This window comes from Rhea americana, unplaced genomic scaffold (genome assembly GCF_003343005.1).
Source record: "Rhea americana isolate MKP2758 unplaced genomic scaffold, rheAme1 scaffold_25, whole genome shotgun sequence".
Taxonomy (NCBI): Eukaryota; Metazoa; Chordata; class Aves; order Rheiformes; family Rheidae; genus Rhea; species Rhea americana.
Window position 1 is genome coordinate 4,966,196 of NW_028186368.1, and position 22,376 is coordinate 4,988,571.

General features: G+C 34.2%; 1 protein-coding gene across 1 annotated transcript in view; it reads left to right on the forward strand.

Annotated features, from left to right (window-relative positions):
* ASCC3 (activating signal cointegrator 1 complex subunit 3) overlaps positions 1-22,376 on the forward strand; it is a 258,777-nt gene that overhangs the window by 55,792 nt on the left and 180,609 nt on the right. Inside the window, exon 9 of the mRNA XM_085306936.1 lies at positions 81-221. Within this exon, the coding sequence (XP_085163062.1) occupies positions 81-221 (141 nt within the window). The remainder of the gene's footprint in view (positions 1-80; positions 222-22,376) is intronic.

Here is a 22,376-nt window from a genome sequence, read left to right on the forward strand (position 1 = left end):
TGTGATTTGTAATGGTTGCCATGAAACAAATGACATTGTGGGGTTTGCTCATTTATCAAGCTGGTGTCCTTTTGGTGCAGATTGTGTATGTGGCTCCTATGAAGGCTTTGGCAGCTGAAATGACAAATTACTTCAGTAAGCGTCTGGAACCACTGGGCATTGCTGTGAAAGAGTTGACTGGTGATATGCAACTGTCAAAAGGTGAAATTCTGCGAACACAGGTATGCTTAAGATTTTAAATTATTGTCCTGTGTGCACATTCGTACGCTGTTCGTAGACATACTGGTCTGGTCTTTTTTTTCTTTAAACTTCATTGTAAAAGTAATGGTGAAGCAGCTGAAATGTTATCACATAGTATATAATTATACTGGTTGTGTTGCAAAATGTGACAAGTGAGAAAATTCAAAGCGATTAAAATACTGAGGTTTGAAATATGAGCTAAAATGATATGTGTATTTAACTTTTGAGGTTCTTCCATTTAATCTTACTACTGTGTCTCGAAATAGACCCTTGTGCCCCACTTGTAGGCTTTGTATTAAATCAATYAATAATTTTTCATTGCTTTCATGATGGGAGGAAAATTCTTAAATGRTTGTAAAACATAGTCCTATTAAAAAGGTGTAGGAGGAAGATGCTGCAGCACAATTWTGTATACATTTCTCTGGGCCTTCCAAGCTGTCATTTACATTAATCCAGAAGGCATCTTGTTCCATATATTTATGGAATTATACATGATATGATTTTACTTCCACGTTGTTCCAGCCTGTGCCTTGAATATTTACTGACAGTGTTATGGTTCCAGAATCCAAGCTTTTCAAAAAAAGTTTTTTCTAGTTTGCCTAATAATGAAAATAACCTTAAAAATAAAATCAAAATAGTCAAGTGTTTTACCGACTCTTATGACAACCTTTGACAGTCTCCCTCAGATACTCAGTTTACTGGATGTATTTTGTYTAAAACATTGAAGTGAGATGTTATATATTGACCCTCATTTCTTTTCATAAAAAAAAAGACGGGAAATTGTTTCTTCCAGTTTTAACTTGCTTCTTGCATTTTGTGCAGTGAAAGCCACAGTGACCTTTTATCTACCTATGAGAATCTTAGTACCCTTCCGTTACCAAATAATTTTACTCAAATGAGTGGTTCACTGAATCTGAGAGCAAAGAAAATAAACTGATTACAAAAATAAATAACCCCAACTATTTTACTGGTCCCATTATAAATATTTATCTTACATTTTTATGCTTTCCTCATAGTTTAATTAAATTTCCAATTCTTTTTTTTTTCCATGAAAAAACAAATCTAGGAGAGTGTATTCTCTACAACTGGTGTTTATTTACCAGCTGATTCTAAGCATGTTGGTATACTGACACAGTATTATCAAAGAATCTCTGATGCTTAGACATCACTTAAAACACTAATGATATTAAATGTACCCTATCCATGATCTGTTGTTTGGTAAGTTGTTTTAGTGTGTTCATCGTAGTGTTTAAATTGAAAATGTCAGAGAGAATAACTGTGTCTTTTGCTGGGTAGCACTTCAGCTATTGCAAAGTTTTTTTGTCAGAAGACTGTTTACTGTTTAGGCMGTTGTCCTTTTGGACTTTGAATATATACAGTTTTCAATCTTTGCTTTRTACAGTGTGAATATTACATAATACAACTTTGAAATCAACTTACGAGCTTTCACACCAGCTATCTCTGACTTTGTGTTTGCAACAAATACAGTAATAATAGTTATCTTCTGAAACTTCAGMGGATATAATGGTGTTTGGACAAGTATGGATTTCTATTGTAATCATTAAGTCTGAAAGCACTGTGCTGGGACAGTGTGTTGTAGGGTAGTTATRTTAGCATGATGTTTTAACTTGTAGAAGAGAGTGGTAACCTCTCTAGAGTTGTAGAAATGCCTTCTGGCCTTGACTACTCTTAAAGGCCTCATTAACTCTTAAAAGTACTGGGCATTGAAAAACCTGTAGGGGAGATTTTCTCTTGAATGTTTTATACATACATAATGCAAAACAAAATTAAGATCTAGGGTACCGCACAGTGAAAACTTATTAAAAATTTCTTCTATCTCTATAGGCTTCAACCTCCATTTTCCTACTTTTAAAAGTTTGTTGTGGTTGTTCATTTTTAAGAAAAGTTATTTTACTATTGTATTATGTCTTCAGTTGCTATGAGTGCTCCTTATTCTTAAACTAGTGCATCAGCAGTTTTGTACAAGGTATGTTACAGTATGATGCTTGTCAATAGCTATGGTTCTAATTCGAATAGACACAAATAAGTGGGACTGATATTTTAAAGTTAAAATAAAATTTCTGTCATGTTTTTGCTTTATGCTGTGCTTCAGGCCTGCAGATATGAACCAAACTTATTTTACTGGACCTCTGTCTCTTGCTCTGCTGTGAAGGCTGTCAGCCCGTGTTGAGTCTTGCTCACTACAAATGCATTTAGGTTAAGGCCAGTTATCAGTACTTTTTAGGTTGCTGAGGTTATGTGGTAGTTGATATCAAATCTAGTTAACTTTTGAAATCAGGCTAATTTACCCAGTCTATAGACCTCAATATAGTTCTGTTCCTTCTTTCTCATATTCTTGGAGATAAAGAGATTCAGGAAACAGGAGGATCAGGAAAAGGAAATTTATAATCAATTAAGTATTACATAAAAATGAATCAGAATGCTATGTGAGTAATCATAATGCTGTCCTTCTGAATTAATGAGTATGTGTTTTTTGTAATTTTCTTGTGGTATAGATTTTTTAATATATGAAGATGTTTCATTTTTTTTAATTTTTGATCAAGAAACTGATCTTAGCGCAAGATTTAAAAGATTTTATACCTTTTATAGCTACTATTCAAAAGGTGTTATAGGATTTTTTGTATCATATGCATAGTACTAAAGAACTCCAACTTTCACAGAAAAAGATGAATATATTTACTGAAGTACAAGGCCGTACCTGTCAACAGTCGCCTGCAAGCCATCCTACGAACATGCATTTCTAAATCTTTTAGGTTTGTGAAGGCCTCAAACTGTCTCTAACTTTTTTTCAATCATGGATTTAGTTAACTAATGCCTTGCACAATTAAAGAAAGTGGTATTTTGCAACAAATTATGAATCTGAAACTAGTTTACTTTCAGTTTGAAGTGCTTCTAACCGTCTCTCCTTAAAGTAGACAGTAATGGGGAAATAGAGAGGAGCAATCAACCATTCTTTAAAGAAAAGTCTTCTTCATAAACGTTTGTAGCTTCACAACTCTTAAAAATTGCAAAACGTTCAAATAATTCAACTTGAAAGGTTAAATTTGTTTGCCATAGCATCTTGCATAAATGAAATATGCAGTGGCATGAAGTGAAAGATTAGCTTTTTCAATACTGCAGATCAGTTTATTTTTTTAAAAAGAGTCCTGCTAAACCTGACTTACATTGTCACTTAGAAAATAGGCAACTATTTGACATATCTGTTCTCTGCTACTTAGCCAGTTCAAGCTGAAATAATGTTGTTGATTCTCACGTTTCTTACAGTTTGTGTCAAAACTGTCTTAATGTTTGGCTAAGAAAACATACTTCAAAGCTTTTAATTTGGAGAAGAAATATCACTTTCACTTGCCAAGCACAGAACATGTTGAGGAGCTTAAAAATATGAATGGTTTCCAAGATCTTGATTAAGGAAAAGAAAAGCACCAATAACTAAACAAAATATCTTTTCATTGTGGTATTATACGATGTATAAGATCTGATGTGAAATGAGTCTTCATTCTTATACGCATAATGGACCAGTTGAGGCTTTTGCTTTTTCAGGGCTTTTGTTTTTCTTTTTAAGTTTGCATTGAAAAGGTGTTTTTGTKGCTTATAACTTAGTTTCTGTTGTTCTTTAAATAATGTAAGTACTTGCCTTGAAGATTTACTTTGGGATATTTTGAATCCAGAAGAAATATTTTATTAGCTTATTCAAATTTTGTTAGCTGATTAATTTTAATTTTAACTAGCTATTTATACTAGAAGTAACAGTAGTATGGAATGAAAGGGCATTTCTTATTGAAAAATATGGGTAGTACTGCAGTACTGATGAACAGTATTTTTGAAAAAAAACAGTGTTGGAAATGAGAATTTGTGTAAGCTGCATTTGCATTGGCAAATACATTTGTCTGATTGCTAGTACAGAATGCTTTTCTTGAGAAGAGGAAATAGCCTGAAGGACTGAATATATTTTGACATCTCAAAGATTAGCTGATTAATTGTGGTTGTGATGGCAATGCAGAAGTGGGAAGTGAAGCAGAGACCGCAAAAGTGTCAGAGCTGAACAGGGCAAGTTGTTCTGAGAATGGCAAACGACATCAGGACCTTTAAGCAATATGGATGATCACCCTGATAGATTCTGTCAGCTGATAGACTCTGATATTAAGTCATGAAGGCTTTATTCCCTACTGGAATCTGATACTAATAAAATGGAATAATGCTTTTTTCTTAAGTTCTTATCTGCAATATAAAACTAATCAAGTCTGAAACTGTATGAAGCAAAAGGGGGCTGTATAAGCTTGAGGTGCCTTCTTTATCTTTTGTCTGCAGCTTTCTTTCTCTCTCATACTGTTTCTCATTTCCTGCATTTAATAAGGTACAGAGATGCTTCTAGGTAAAAGCAAAGAGTGAAATTGATTCTTGCTGCCCTTTTTTCTCCTATGGAAATGAAAATGCATTTATTTTGTTAATTTTTAGTGCATTATGTCCTATTGTATTCTACTACACATATTTTCAATTTTATGTATACACAAAGCCTATGGTTAAAATCTGAATATGCATATTGTAAATATATGAGGTAGTGATTCTCTACAGTAGTTACTCACTAACATACTTTTTTACTAACACTAATGTTGCCCATTGCATGTACTTTTATATCTACGTATAACCAGAAATTAAGACATCTTTACATTAGGAAAAGGAGAAATTTGATGAGCGAATTTAAATGTGAAATTGATGGGCRGGGGTTATGCTCAGGAATTGGCAAAAGTTAGCAATGAAAAAATTATCACCAAATCATGTTAGATATTAAGGTAGATTTTTTTCCCATTGCTAGACCCATTTAACTCTGAAACTATATAAGTAGTTCTAATTGAAGCTTGACATCTGTTTTGTTTTAAAATCTTTTGAAGTACTAAATTGCTGTAAGTCTGAAAATGATTGAGTAATAGTATATTATTTTACATAGCTTTAGAAAGACGCTAAAACATTCTATTAAAAATGTATGATAAACCTGTTAAGTCCACATAAGCAGTATTACTGTCAGGTTCTTCCAGTGAAAAGAATTTTTGTAAAAGAAAATGCTTGACAAAAAGCTTTTCTTTTTAATTTAAAGACTAGTTTTTGTGACATTTTCTCTGTCCATTTCAAAAGTTTTAGTATGAATTCATAAGTGCTGTTGATGGGGTCTTTCAGAGCAATAATGAAGAAACAATCCTAAGCATGATTATTAAGATTTATTAAATAATATGTAAAAAAAGACCTTCTTGCCAGGCTTGCTGCCTGGCTTGCTAAACATGAAAATACTGGAAACTGGCTATTGAGTCTGTGTTTGCAACAATGTAACACAACAAAGAGGAATTTGATGGATGTACAAAAAGAATTTACTAGTTTACATTTCAGTAATCCTCAAAGCAGAAAAGAATCAAAATAACCTCCTGATCTTTGGATTTGCAGCATGCCATTAATAGCAAGTAGGTTTGCTTTCTGGTTGCATATGTAATGCAAATATTTATGAAATTACACTACTTGAGCAAAGTAAAACATTGTGAAATTAAAACATAGAAAGTATCAGATTTAGCAGTCTTATTCCTCACAAATATGTTTCTGTTTTTAATTCTAAACTATTTGTGTTAATAACTTAGCTTTCAAAATGTCTTATTTAGGAGGGTAACTGTCAAACAGGATACACAGGATCTTTATTTTCCATGTTCCTTTGTTGAATGCCAGGGTGTCATCTTCATCTTAAATACACATCATCATACTCTTAAAAATGTTTCAATACAGTGACCAAGAACTAAGAAATTCTGAAATTAGAATATTAATATCCCTAAGTAACGATTCCRATACTGTACTGCATTTTAACAGAAATCAAAAGTAGGAGAATGCTTATTTCTGAGATTGTCAATTGTTGTTCCATTCATATTGCTGCGACATTTTGTGAAAACCACATGAAGTGCTTACTTCTAAAATTTATGGTAAATATCAAGTGCTTTTTGAGACAAGGTAATAATATCTTCTTTTATATTTTTCCTCTTCATGTGCTTTGTCACTGTCTAATCGTTTTCCTTCACCTGTATTGTTTGATTGTCTTCATAGGTACTTGCCTAGGTTGGCCTTCTGGCAGGGCCCTTCATCTCCAATTAAAGGCCTTTGGTTTTTTACTTGAAGTTGTTGAAAACACCTGTGTTACTGCTGACTTTACATGCCCATCTGTTGCTTTTCAGGAAGAGAATGCCTCTGCTATGAAAACTTGGATGCAATAAAATCTGTGAATGGTTTTGGTATGAGGGAAGATAAACTGTCGTGAGACAGCCATTAGAAATGATCCACAGGTTGTAAAGCCCACAGATATACAAGCTTCCCTCTTTTAAATTGTTTTTATCAAAAGAAGGGGTGAGCCTTGTTAATATTCCATCTTCCAGTATGACCAGACTGAAAAATAGTGCTGATTTCTATGCCCACCCRTGGCTTCCCAGAGCAGAAAATCCTCTTTGATCAGCTTTTGCACTGGGAGATACAACTTGCAGAGGACATAAAAATCTAATACAGAAAAAAGAGGAAGGCACATGCCTTTCTTTTTCTGAAAAATCTTCCACAACATTTCTCAGTAGTAGAGACCTTACTGAAAGATATATTGCTTTCTTCTGAATTTTTAAAGTTAAGCGCTATTTAAAATTAAATCTTTTTCTTTCTTTAAATGAAGTACAAAACTTACCTTTTAAATGAGAGAAATATACCAAAACATTTAGAATGGAAGTATTTGCTAAAGTGTATAGTTGACACTTGTTGAGCTTTCTTGCTGATCTAGAAAGATCAAAATCTCATGATACAGTATGGTTTCTATATTCTAAAGTCAACCTCATCTTCTGTTATCTCTGTATGTATTTACTTCATATCAGAAGACTTTAATGCCTGAAAATTGAAATCTTATTTCCCTCTTCATTGTTCATGCTACCTTCAGGGCAACTTATGCCCTGAAGCATAAGAAAGCACTATCCAAAATATCTTTGAGGCAGCACAGCTTGATGAAACTGCACAGACTGCTATGTATCTTCTCCCTTCTTTCTTTTTTCTTATTTTTCTTATTTTTTTCTATAAATATTAAGTATATTTCTTGATTGGTGCCTAGTTCTGAAGGCAAGAATTCAAAAAATCAGAAGAGATATGAATTTCTGTGCTTGCAAAGACCTACTGGATTGTCTTCAAAGAATTGAAATACTGTTTTTCAAAGTTTTGACCTTGTTGGTCTCATCACTGGTACACAAGGCATGCTCTCAGTGTTTAGTGTCCTGGTGGTCAGCAACTCCCAGCTCCTCAGCTGCATGGAGATCGTTCTCCTCAGATGTCAGAGGGAGAAAATGGAATTGCCAAAGATGTTTAGAGGAGCAGAAGAGAAAGAACTCGAGGTTCCTCTAAGAGTGTTCTCCTTGGATATCCAGAATAGGGGACAGCAAAAGGGAAATGAAAACATAACCCGGGTTAGGTAAACCTGCCAGTGGATTGGTAAACCACAAGTATCTGAACCTGGAGAACATATTTAAGCCCCTTCCCTTCCAGGCTGAGTTTGCTTCCATAACAGGCCCATCCACTCACACCAGGAACASCAAGTTCTCCATTAGTTGGCACTGTATTAGTTGACCTTTTAAAGAGTGGGAAGAAATTTTTCCATGGTTGTCATTTCTGTGAGGTATATACCTTTTCCATTTTTTTCCTTCCATGTATCAGCTTGGGGAAATAGTAAGGTAGGTAAAAGATTGATATCAAACAGTAGAAAGGCAATTTGGGGCCCAAAATGTTCAGAGGCAAACGTTGTTCTCTGAGTTCTTTAGCCCCCTAACATATAAACGCAGTGACTTTGTGGGACTTTACATCTGTAGAAGGATGTAGGATGTAGAAGGATGAAAATGATTACAAAAGAAGTTATAACTTGTGCTTGTATAGAGATCTATGGATAATGGGCACAGTTAATAAACTTGTTGCTTAGTTAAATTGTATTCCTGCRTTTTATCTTTTGTTTTTGTCTCTGGGACAATCATTTTGTCAGTCTGGTGTTTCCAGTCTGTACCTTCTGCATTATACTTCTTCCTTCTTTTAGTGTCAGTCCTTCAATATACCAGTGRCATTGTTGGAAGCCCTTCTGATTTACTACTGTCCCATTAATATATATGCCTGTGACAGCTAAGCTTTTGCCRGAGGGGAAAAAGTACTAATACATGATCAAACAGTAGCAGTTTGAATAAAAAATGGTAGTCCTTCATAAGGAACTGAAGGTACTGCCTGTGACCTAAATTAGTTTCTAGATTTATGACAGAATCCATCTTGATATTACAATCAGCTTCCATGCTTTAGAAATGAGAATGAATCACTAATTACTTCTGTAAGACATTAATTTATATTTTATTTGAAATCATTTCTCTTTCAAATATACAGACATGGTAGCTTATAGTTTATGCTACATGCCTGTTTGCCTGTTGTCGCTGCATAATCTGTAGAATTTTAGAAAAGCTGGTAAGTAATTTACTTTCTGCTTAATAATCCCTTGGCGCATACCCTGATAAAATGTGTAATTGACTGACATTCTTTGATACGACTCACTGGGCAAAATCTCTATTTAGGTTTTCTAGATTGGGCTGGAAGGTGGGAGCTAATTTTTGTTTTAGCAGAAAAATCCAGTTGAAATAATGCCAAATACAATTATAGTAATTTTGAACAACAGGAAAAACTTTGTTTTAAGTGCTCTGTAGTTATATGATGTAGGAGTTTRTATGTAATTACATTCTTGGTTGTGTGTTTGCTTTTATCGGAAGTAATTATATTCATGCCTGACTTATCTCCATTTCCTGCAAGCTTTTCTAAACTCTTTTGGAACCAAAGTTATTCTTTTTTTTTTTATGAATTTATCTAACTCCTCTGTATTGTATTTTAACTCTTATATGAAAATATACATATATTCTCTTTGGATGAAGAGTTCTTGCTGTAAACGGATACATTTTTTTTCCTCCAGTGCGCAATTTTTTCATTCACTTTAAGCTTTATCAGAATAAATTCAGTTTTAATATATCTGTACTTGAAGCACTTGCATTAATCACTGTCTCTGAGAGATTTGATATTACAGTGGAATTTTAAAAGTACTAGTGTACAAATACAAGGAAAATAATTGTGTTTTGGATACGTCATTGATCCACACTGCACCTGAATACTTACTGCTGTTGTTTTTTAGTTGTGTGGCTAAGCCCAACAGTGTCACCTGCAGGTGAATCAAACAGATTTCTTAATTTTTCAAGTGGAGATCTGAKACACAAGAGATAAATTACTCATTGAAAATGGGAAGATCTGGGTGAATAACTTTCTAATGAATATTTTAAATCAATTTTGCCTCTTATTCTTGTATAAAATTAACTGCAAGCATGTCATGATTTTCTCAAATTAWTTCTTTAATAAGTGCTTGCTAAAAGTCTCGAAATCAGACTTTAATATTTATAAAAGATGTTTATTGAAAATATTATGCTCATTTACTACTTAAAATGAAATGGTACTGAAAATGCATGTGACATTAAAGTTTATTTAAGTGGATTTCTTGTACAAGTGAAAATTCATTGTTCTATTGATAGTTCCTCTCAATTTATTCTGGTAGAATATTGCAGAAGTGAACACTATGAAGTCAMATGTCAAAAGTATTGCATTTGACTAAACATTCAAATTGATAATCACATTAGTAATTTACATATRTAAAACATATTGCTCTTAGACTCTTATGTTTGCTACTTCAGTATGACAGATTAGTGATACGAAAGCTTTCCTTTAAGTAGAATAACATACAGATTGAGTTTTTGTTAAAGGAGAGGAGTACTTCTCTTTGGTCATTCTTTTAAGCTTCAGGATCAACTTTTCTGTACTGCCAGATTTGTAATTAATATTAAAAAAAAATCACCAACAACAAAACAAGACACTTATTATTTGACTTTTGTTTGACTGAGATTGAATGAATCAATTTTTGTCTTGACCTTAACATGAGGTATTTTTAGTTGTTTTATTGCAATGGAGGGGTCAATCAGTGGCTCCTGAATTACATGCATGTTGCAAAGTACTTCTAATGTTTTAAGGTACATTGTGAATATCAGTTGCAGTGTCAGGGAGGATTCTGTGTAATCCAGATGCCTGATTGTGGGAAGAAGCAAACTCAGTTTGARCTGCTAAATTGCTCTCACACTTCTGCAAGTGCTGAAACATCTACAGGAAGCTGTCTGTGAGTTTCCTCTTCCTCTTATGTCACTCAGGGGGARTATACTCCTGTGGATTTTAAGCACAGAAAGATTTTAACAGCTTTGTGTAGAATATCAAATGTTCGCTAGTCAGCTATAGTATTTAGAGACTCCAGTGCCTCTCTACATGTATACAAATTGGTTATCTTACATAAGAATCAATAGTATATTAAGTCAGTTTCTTGAATTTTCACAGACGTTGATTTCGGTTTGTACTATTTTTAGAGAGTATTGAAATTTATAGAAAATAATTTAGACAGTGTCACCTAAGATTAAATGTTATCTCCTCATATCAAAAGGATAGCGCTGAGCACATGATGTCTTTGGTGCTCCTTTCACTTGATCTCGTTTAACTGTGCTTTCAAACAGTCTGTCTTACATATTTGTGTACTTGCCAGTTTGCTTTTCTTTGCTACATCCCCCAAAACAGATATTTTACCCCTTAATGTTATATTGGTGTAGCCTTGCTATTTTGGGGTTGGGTTTCAGAAAATTTTCATTTAATTGTGTACTGAAATATTAATATTGTAGATCTAGCATTATAGGTGTGATACTTCTGATAGTTAATRTGTTTCTTACACAGTATGACTGAGATTTTCCAGCTTTAATCTCCTATGCACTAGCAAGAGTCTTCACTTACTCTGCTTCAGGAAGTGCAATGTGTGTATAGGTACTGGAGCTTATATGTGAATATTCAACAGCTTTAGTGACAAGTGAAATGGTCTGGCATTCAAAATTGATCAAACAGCATGTTACTGCAATATTTTTTGTGCTTTTTTATAAACCTCTTAATCAGTATATGATACTAGTGATGAGTTCAATGAGCTACTTCAATACTTTAGATGGAAAACTTAAAAGTTTTCATACTTTCAGAGTCTCTAGCAATTTCATAAACTTGCTGTTGCTAGTTGATGTCTCTAAGCTCAAGAATGGTCCATCCCAATGAACAGAAAGTCAAGCAAGAGTAGCAGAAGGCCTGCAGGAGGTCTAGACAAAACTCAAACATAAAATGAAGCATACAAGAGATGGAAGCAGGGACAGGTGACCCGAGAGGAATACAAACACTGAGCATGCAAGGATGAGGTTAGAAAAGGCAAAGCTCCTCAGAAGTAGAATCTGGCAAGGGACAAGAAGGGCAACAAGAAGGGCTTCTGTAGATGTATCAGTAGCTAAAGGAAGGCTAGGGAAAATCTCTAGCTGTTGCTCAGCGGAGTGGGGAGTCTTGTGAAAAAGGACAGAGAAAGCCAAGGTACTCAGTGCCTTCTTCACTTCAGTTTTCACTGGTAAGATTGGYCCTCAGCAGACCCAGGTCTCTGAGACCAGGGGGAAGTCCAAAGCAAGGAAGACTTACCCTCAGTGGAGGAGGATTGTTAGGGAACATTTTAAAAAGAACTGGATATGGACAAGTCTCAATGGGATTTGAGAGTGCTGAGCACCCTGGGTGCTGCCTGATGTAATCGTGAGGCCACTCCCAATTTTCTTTAAAAGTTCATGATGACTGGGGGAGGTTCYTGAGGCCTAGAAGAAAGTAAATGTCACTCCTGTCTTCAAGAAGGACAAGGAAGATCCAGGGAACTACAGGCTGATCAGCCTCAACTTGATGTAAGGTGATGCAGCCAATAGTCCTGGAAAGCATTTCCAAATATACAGAAGCAAGAAGGTGATTGGGAGTAGTCAGCATGGATTTCTGAAGAGGAAATCATGCCTGGCATTCTGTGATAAGATGACTGGCTTGGTGGGTGCGGGGAGAAGAGTGGACGCTGTTTACATTGATTTTTAGCCAGGCTTTTGACACTGACTCTCATGACATCCTCATAGACAAGCTGATGAAGTACAGCCTAGATAAGTGTTCAGTGAGGTAGACTGAAAACTGCCTATGTGGCATTTATGGCATGTATTAGTAAGAAATAAGCAAGGAACTATTTTAGATACCATTTTGCCTGTTGAAATATTCCTTTTGTTTGTTCTTRTTTAGTGATCAAAGATAACATTTTGTCAAAAAAAAATCAGATTTTCTTCTCCAGTGATAGAACAAGCAGTAGGTTTTCATACTTTAAATATAAAATCAAGACTAAAACTCATTAAAATACATTGTCTAAATTGAAGTGCAATGAATCTTAATAGTTAACAATAAAAGTAMCTCAACTGGAATTCTTAAACTAAYTGAAAAGAGGCTGAAAATCAAATATGTCTTGGTATGAACTAATACTACTCATGTGAACATGGAACATTGATGATATTAATCCGATTGGTTAAAAACATTAAATATAACACAAATACTGTAGAGTATTGTCTCTGGACTTTTTTTGGAGGGGCATTGAGGATTTAATCTTCAGACAAACTTGTGGGAATATACTTATTAAGAATGTCTCCTTATATTCTGTCTATAAAGGAACATTGATTTACCTTTGATTTTAATGGTTTTTCATAAAATAACTAAAAAAGTTCTGTGCAAAAGGAATCCACTTGTCTGTAAAATTACTGACTAACTGCTTTGYGCTTCCAAATACTTTTTTTCAGCACTGTAAATTTTACAGGATAAAAAAGCAGTCTTTTATAGTTAATGCAAATGATGCATTAAGTTAGACCCTTTTCCCAGAGTACAATTTAAAGGTACTCAGAAGTCCAATTATCTTTGATTTAGCTGTAAAAATTGCAGAATAACAGCTGTGCCTGCTAAGTGAATATTCCTTATTCGAATAGAGTTGAAAGCAGGTAGCTGAGGGAATGTTTGTCTTTTTTGGCTCTTTTTCAAATTTAACTACTTCTGGCCAGTTGTAAATGGAAGTAAACTGCAAAATATCGTCAAATCAATTTAGAATTTTCATTATGTAAGTCGCTAAAATATACTTTGGGTTGTTTAGTATTTATTGTGTTTATCTGTGCAACAAGAAAGCACTTTAGACTTCAAATTAATACTTACAGATAGTGCAGATAATCTTGGTATRTTTGACTGCATTTCCAATGTACAGTCATATTTTTCCAAACCGCATCACAAAAATGTTTTGAAGAATTTGTGTATCACTAAATTTATCTTTACATAATAGCTATATAGAAATACAGTCTAATTTTACTACAGTATTAGAGTAGATATTATATTAGCATGGAGTACATTAGAGTATAAATTATTAGTATAGTAATATATTATTAGAGATTAGAATTTTATTACAGAGTTATAGTATATATCAATATAGAGTATAATTAGCATATATATTATATATAATTTGTTTAGAATGGATGTTTGAAGGTTTTTTTTTTATTATTATTGAGCTTTTGAGGAAGGTTGTCTTARTGTGAATGGAATATTAAGTGCAGTTATGTACACTAAACTAATACTAAAACTGTATAAAATAGTGCCAGAGTTGATCTAATTCATCCTTAGTGGGCATAACAACATTCTATTACTGATATATATTTGTCTAATTTGTCCCTGCAACACCCTGATCCTGGAGCTTTCCTAAACTTCCTAATCAATCTCCTTCACTATTAAAAGAAATTTGTAATTTTTGTTAAACATAAATTCTACTCAAATTTTATTGCTACTCTTTCGGTCTGTGCATTTCTTCCCCAGCTGCTGCTGTTTGCGTTTTTCAAGACTGTTGTAGTTTTAGTTATCTCTGTTCAATAATGCTTATTTAGCCTAAACATCCATTCATTTAAACTTCTCTGGAAGGCACACTTCTCAAATGTTTAGTCATTCTCATTTTTTCAGTTCTGTGTTCTCAGTTGGTTTGCACTCCTTGGTTAGGTTGCCCAAAACATAGTGCGCTGCTCTGAGGTCATACAGCTGTAGAGCAGGCTGTGAGGTTTGCYTAGCATGTCCAAGTAGCAGCAATTCTGTTTCAGTGCGGCTTTATTTTATTTTATTTTATATTTTGCAACAGCATAGCATTGCTGATTCATATTCAGACTTATATTTGTTTGTTCTCTCCTTGCCCAATTGCTCTCTCGTCAATTGTTTTACACTATTTGTTCATGTAATTATTCCTAAGGGTCGGATTAATCCGATCTATTCTTAGCTATCTAAAAGTTAGGCAACCAGTCTAAATTGGTTGTGTAGACTTGCAGTAAGAAGACTATAGGGRAAAAACTGCCTAAGATTGATTTAGACTGTACTTAAATGGATAAAATGAACCAGCTGGAGGTCACCTAGACAGGGAACTTAGTTTACATTAGATGGTGAATTTGTAAATTAGTAAAGATAGGCAAGATGCATCTCATCCTCAGTGTAGAATCTTGTGATTTCATTACTGAWTTTTGTCCATTATTGCATTTGTTCTTTCAATTTTAGAAGATATTTTTGAGTTCTTACCCTGTCCTCCAACTTGTTTACATCTCCCTGCAGCATAGCATTTGAAATTTTAGTGAGTGTACTCTTTATTTTGCTATTAGGATTCCTCATGAAGATGTGGAATTGCGTTGAGCTGGATAGACTCCTGCAGAACTCTGATTACGTCCTCCCCTTAYATGATAGTGAACTGTTACTATCTACTCAGACAGTGTGTAAGGATCCTGCTGAAATCCAAAGTGTGCACCGTTTTTACTTAGTATGACTGGAGAATATAAACCTAACTTAATCAGTCCATTGCAATCATTTTTAATGCTGGTCATCATTAACACATTCTTAATGTGTAATTTTCTCTGGAGTGTAGGTCTAACGCATGAAAGCAAATTATTTGGGTTATGGTTTCATGATCAGGTAGCACAAAACTGGCTGTTCTTAGTTCAGTYCCTGTTTAACACTTGCATCCCAGCTGAACATTGTGTTTTGGAACCAGGAAACCTTTCCTGCAGTTTGAAATGACCTCCAAGTCAGTGATTTGCCCTGATTCTTGAAAGACCAGTGTGAGATTTAAAATAAATAAATAAAAAAATCCAAATACAAATCTGTGAAAGGAAATAAAGCTACTGAGGAAAGATGTATTGAAAAAGATTTTTAAAACAAAACATCACTGTTGCAATCTAGTATCTTTTTCTTGAGATTGTTTTAAGATAATCCATATTTCAAGGTACTGCTGTATGGGAACAGGACAGGAGGGAAAGAAACTGATAAAGAACACCTGGCTCCTGGAAAACAGTTCCTCACTTTTAGAAAAAAAGCTGCATCTGTGTTGCCATGTATTTGCTCACCGATATTTTTTCCCCTGCCAATGTAATGGAACACCAACCTTGTCTCTCCCTTCTCTTTAAATCGACTCCAGTTAATTAAAAAAGAAAACAAATTGTTATTATCCTGACAAAGGTTGTTCTGAACTTATATTTACAGCTAATAATGAGATATGCAGGAGGATTGGTTGATGAGCCTTAAAAGGATTCCTGTACAAAATACATTGGAAATTTGATAGATTAAATAGTCTTTCATTTTATTTGTTGTTTCYTTTAAAGTGCTCCCAAACCTAAAATTTCCCTACAGCAGCACAAAGGTGATGGTCATCTCACTCTATCAAAGTGCTACAAAAGTTCTGTGAATAATCCCATATCTTCTTTAAATAAATATATACACCAAGTGCTTAAWTCTTAATTTGTGAAATTAAATTATTGATACAATGGCTTTATTTCTTACTCTTAGCTTTTATAAATGCATACTTTCCTTTGACGAAGGAGTGACAACRCAAACTTTTCCTTGCAGCCTTGAGAAGATAAGAAGCAACAGTCTTAAGTTTCTCAYAAACATCAGTATATTTCCCAAAAGTCTTCTTGTATACGGTGTTTCCTCGTAAATTTTTATCCAGTAAACAAACTATAAACTTCRATCCAAATAATGACATAATGATGTTTCAAATTATGGCGTAGAGTGTATTTTTGTGTACATTGTTTCTATTCTACTGTACCTTTGTTCAGTACGAAAACGGGTGGAGAGGGAGAAGAAGGTATAAAATAACGTAGGGAAGATTTGAAAATGAGCAGTTTGGATGTGGTGTCTCAAGAGACAGGCACKAGCTGAAAGTTGTCAGATCTGATTAAGGAAACTCTTGGCATCAATCRGATGTGACAGTGGTATATCAGAGGTTAGTATAACTGTAATTAGTGAACGGATTAACAGCAAATGGCGGGGGAAAGGGCAATGTTTTGGATCAGATTCTTGTTTAAAACATTTAGAAGCTTGAAGTGAAGGTTTAGTGGCTAATTATATATTTTACAAAATAAGAGAAGAACTTCACAAAGCCTGCAAGCAGTTCCTCATTTGTAACTCTGACTTAAAATAAGGTTTGTACTGACTATAAACAAACTGTTTTTTCCTAGAAAAAAAATAGAGAGAGCAGGTGTTCTTATCATACTGCTTCTCCATATAGTTGATATAATCCTAATGTGTATTGTTCTCTAGACTTTCTCCTCTAGTATAACTACAGTATGTGTAAATCTATATATTTTTTAGTAAGAATATAAAAAGTTTTGATGCTTTCACAGCTGCAACAGAAAGGAATTATTGTATCTGACTCAGCCTGATTAGTTGGATTGGTTTTAATTCCAGTTTGTTTTGAATCTGAGTCCACTGTATTGAGGTTTACAAGTGGTGCTTGGAACTTACAAATGAATTTTGTAATCACCTGGACATCTAGGATTGTACTGAGAAAATAAAATTTTAAATCTCAGCTCATGAATCTACACCTGTTATTTGTAACTCTGTGAAATTAAGCATACTATAAATAATACTGAAAAATAATTCAGTAGTGCAAATGTGTGCATGTGAGATGTGTGGTACTACATGTAGTTGCATTTTCATTAGGTAGACTGGGTGGATTCAGCTGTGGTGGATGAAGTAATCAAACCCTATAAAGAATCTGAATTGTCTGTARTTATCTGAGTTCCTAGGATTATGTTATAAAATATGAAGTTATAAAACATGCTGAACAAAGCTATGTTTCTTCAGTTGAAATTTTATTTGTCATTTTAATTAGTTTCCTTTTTAAACTAAAAGCAGCTGATGCGACAATTTCTTTTTCCTTTGTTGATTTCTAGACCTATTGCTGATTATTGATGTTAGCTTTGATGGCCTATTAATTGCTGCCTATATATATTAATATAATCCACTTCTGTAGATCTTTCTAACTTGAAATACTTAACCTTCCATGTAGGTACCTTTTGTAAGTGTGATCTCTTGGCTGAAACCRTGGTGGTATTACTGAATGTTTCAAAGACGCTTATATTTATGTGTATATATAATCCTGTATTCCCATTACTTTAGACTACAAATCTGTGTTAAGATTTGATGCAAGACTTATGTYATCTATTAGCCCAAATGGGCACACTGCCCATCTGCATACCCTTTGTATTGTAATGAACCYGCCTCACAAGAGGCATAATTCTAATTTCAGCTGTGTAAAACTTAGCATYGGATGATGTCCTTTGTTTTATGGGAAACAAAGCTATTTACTTCCTTTATACTTAGCTGTAATTCTTGTTTTGAATTGTTGCCCTCTGTTTTACTTTCTATATGTTTATTCCACTCTYTGCCTGAGCTGCTGCTCCCATAAGGTTTTGTGAAATGCTTGAATAAATCATACAGTGTAACAGTGCAATAAAAAGTGGGATAAAATCAGCACTGCGACAGTGACTTACAGGCTGCTGCCATTTGTTTTGACAAACAAAGAGCGATTTGCCTCGGAGAGTGTTAAGGWGGTAAAGTGTCCCTCATGGGGTGTGATATCGGGTATCTAACACAAAAATATGCGAGAGGCTCCAAAGCATCCCTGGACCAGAAGGGAGATGCTTTCAGATTGTACAAAGCCTCAGCATAGCTGCTCTCCCGACAGAGATGCAGAACAGGACGTGTTCCAGCGGGAGGCAGGTCCGGGTGGGTGTGTGTAATTGCGTGCAGCTCCCGGCTTCTCCTCTTCTGCCTGCGAGGCATGTTTGCACTGGATGTTCTGCCAGGGCCAAGAACAAAAGGCCACGAGATAGAGTTACATCGTGCGTAGAGTAAACCGCCTAGTATGCCCGTGCCCCTTTGCCAAAAGCTGTCAGAAGATGARAYGTCGTGGCTGAGACTCAACAAAGCKTGCTCTAAGATCAGCCGTATATTCTTAAACGCTGTTTTCAAGTGTGATAAGGGGAAATTATAGATAYGTGTAGAGGATGGGGAGGGGGAGAGAAGACCGGTGGTGAGGGGAAAAGGGTAAAGATGAAGTAGTCATATTAATTGAGATCTGCAGAAMTGGATCTTTGAGAGAGGGAGTGTCTTTGAGTGTTTAGAAGAAAGCAGCAGTGGCTCTGCTGAAGGTCTTTACTGCTCTCAGCCTATGATGAGTTGTTGTAGTGTAGAGAAATTTACTACAGGCACTAATGTGCTAACATCTCYTCTTTCTTGTTTCGTTGTCATTCCAGCTTTCTGAAGTTTTTAGATCCTTAGATGTTACATTTGCTATATATATATATGTATATATTTATATGAAAATACTACTCTTTATGACTTTACTGAATTCCACATTTGGAATGATGCTTTACTTTACATATAATTTTACTRAAACAAAGCTGTTTAGTCTGCAAGTGATGAAATAATTACTAGTAATATGTAATCATTGTTTTATGCTGCTTAAAAAGTACATCTCTGATATACCGAACATGCATTTACTGGTGGGGAATATATATTTCAGATATTTCCAGGCTGGATTTTAGCTGTTGCACTCTCTTTTGGCTTTAGTACCTTCAACCAGACCTTTTTCCTCTATCAACAAAATGAGTAGCTCAGTCATTGCACAGACTACCCTGTAAAGGGCAGATAAGACAGGAGAATACTCACATAATCCCAGGTGTTGGATGTCATTAAAAAATTTTTAAATAAAGGTTCTCTTTTCCTTTCCTGAGATACAGAAATAGTAAAAGAGTTAGTTAATAGAGTGGGARAGGTACAAAGAAATGCTAATACAAAATGAAAAAGCAATAGATATCAAGAGAGCAAAATAAAGTAAATAAAGTGGAAATTATGTTTTTATTGATTTAACTAATGTTTTATAAAATAATATAGTAAATTTCATGGAGAAAGATAATTTATATAGAATATTTACTATTTACAGTTAATCCTGAAGATAGGTATTTGATGTTTCTCTGAGAAATCCCCACAGAACAATTTTTCCCCATCTTTTATGATACCCTCTGCATGCAATTGCATACTATCTTTTTAAGAGTGACAATTCTTGCTTACCATTTACATAAGCCTACTTAGAATAAAAAAAAAAAGCAAGACATTCATATCTATATGCCTGTGAGACTATAACGTATTAGTAGTGAACAATGGCACCATTGCTGAAGCAAAATACTATATTTTTAAAAAAATATGCTAGTCAAAATATAGCTGTGGTATTATGGCTTTTAAGATTCAGTTTATAGTGGCTGCTTCTGCAGCTGCTTAAACAGTGTCCTTGGAAAAAAAGCTTTAGATTTATATTCAATAGACAAACCAAGAATCTGGAGCTGCTTCTTTAGGAAAGCTGGTATTTCAATGTTTTAAGTTAACACAGTTATGGGAAACACTAAATTAAATAAAGAATTACTGCTCATAACTTGTTTTGGGACTTCAGAGTTGCGGAAGAATGAAAACCCAGAAGTGAACAGTGAGCTGAACATAAGTCAGAAGTGTTCAGGAGCTGGAGTAGCTGTTTTATTTGCTTATGTACAGTTGTAAGAGATTTGCCCCAAAAGATTTTGTTTTGCATATTCCTTTAGTCCTTTAGAGTTCTCTATACCTGTTGCCATCTTACTTTGTCGCTTTTCTATCCAGAGCTCTTAACTCATCAATTCAATCCACTTCAGCTGTCTGGGGTTATTTTACTGGGTAATGCCTGCAAGATTGGTGACTCTTTATTTGGACTGAAAATCTAATGATTGATACTGATTTAGTAGTTTGACAATAGCCTTTACTCATAGTTGTTTTGTACGACTTATTTTATTGAATTGTTCACTGGCAGCAGGAACTACTGTCTCGAGAGGGCTGATCATGACAGACTGTTTTTTTCAATCTTATGTTCCTGCTGTTTGTTGGAATGTTTTATTTTTATTCTCAGGAACGCCCATAACATCTCTACTATAAGAAATGTAAGAAGTAGTGTCTTTCCTGTGTAGCCATATCATTTCATTCAAATGTCTTGTATTTAAATAATAGATGAATTCTGTTTCTCATCTGCATTGCAAACAAAATCCTATTAAAAATTGGTTGAAGAGAAAGTGTCAAAGGTATGATTTGGCTTCGCGAACGTTTGTTGATCATGACATGCAAACAGGTATAAGACCACTGTCAGACCTAAAATATAGGCTGTGTATTTTCTTTTTCAGACCTTCATCAGGTCTGATAAAGAAAAAAATTAAAATGAGAAAATATTTAAAATTTGCCATGGATACCTACTTATTAATAAGCCATTATCTCCCAGAAGGGTTTGAACTGATATGAGAATTTTAAGATAACAAGGAGGGGAAAATTTAATTTACTATCCTAAAGATTCATAACGAGGCAACTATTCCCCCCTTTTTTTTGATCAGAATGATATTTTGTCTAAAACAAAAATGAACACCAATCCCTGCCCTCTTGCTCTCAGTCTGGTGTTTAACGTAAAAACCGACCCAGTCAGTCCTTTATATGGTTTGGTTTGACAATATCTGGCAGATAGGAAGAATGACCTAGATCTTTTCTAATTGCAGTTTTCAGGAAATTATAGTTATCTATATTGTTTGATAGGTTTAGATAGTGTGTTATAGCTATGACAGAGATAAAAGTTGTTGCGAAGAGAGGAAAACTCTGTAAATGGTCTTGAAGAATTTAAAGGCAAATAATTTTGTAGTGTGGAGACTTTTAGTTAAAATAATGTATTTAGTGTGTTCTGAAATATTTTTATATGTAAATTGGACCTATTGGGGTATGAATTTGAGAGGGTTATCCTACTAGTGAGAGTTTTCTTAGATGCTTAGCGTGTGCTTGATTATTCATATGGAAATCGGGTGTCAGCCCTGTGCAAAATGTGCTTGGGAGAACTTGAATAAGCAAAAGTCAAATTATAGGTTAGCAAGTGAGCTAATCTTGCAGGTTGTGCTAGAAATAAGTGTTATACTCTAAGAAATTAATGGCAGATCATTTCATTTCATTTGTCAAAGTGTTGACCTTTTGAAACTAYGGCATGAAAATGCACCTTACTATGAAGTCTAGTTTCTAAGGGAATGCAGAGAAACTGCCAAAAATACTTGGCAAGCCATAAAATTGTAGAAAAATGTATTTTCACAGGCACTTAAAACTATTTGTCAATTTAGGTTAAATTTAACAGATAACAGACTTCATTTTTCAAAGTCGAAATRGTTTGATTTTTTAAATTTGAGTTCTTACCTGAATATTATATAAAATAATATAGGGACATATTAAACAAACTGAAACCTAAAATAAGTTTTTCTGGATCAAAAGAATTATTAGAAAATGTTGTCTTTTTGGTATAAAAATGAACTTGAGTGACCTTCCTAACTTAAAAAGGAAGACTTTTTTTGATAATTCTGTTTTACCATTCTATGTTTTCCTTAGCAGACAAAGTCAGTCTGGAATATTTCCTAATGATAACCAAAATATTTGAAAAGGAGAATTATGTGGACAGAGAGAAATTTCAAGTAGACAGTAAAAATATTGACAGTTAACTCATTTTTTTTTTCAGCCATGCCCTAATACGAAAAACAGATTGAAATGTCTTGCATGAGTTCCAGTTCATTAAGCAAATAAGACACTTTATTTTCTAGCTATATCAATACTGAGAGAGGTGAAGTGGTGGAATAGCAATATAAATGAACATACTTCTCAATATGCTGATAACTGAAGGCTAAGTATATATATATATATATATATATATATAAAAGATATTTCAAGATTTTGGTTAGTGTTCTCCTCCTGCCCCTAGCAGAAATCAA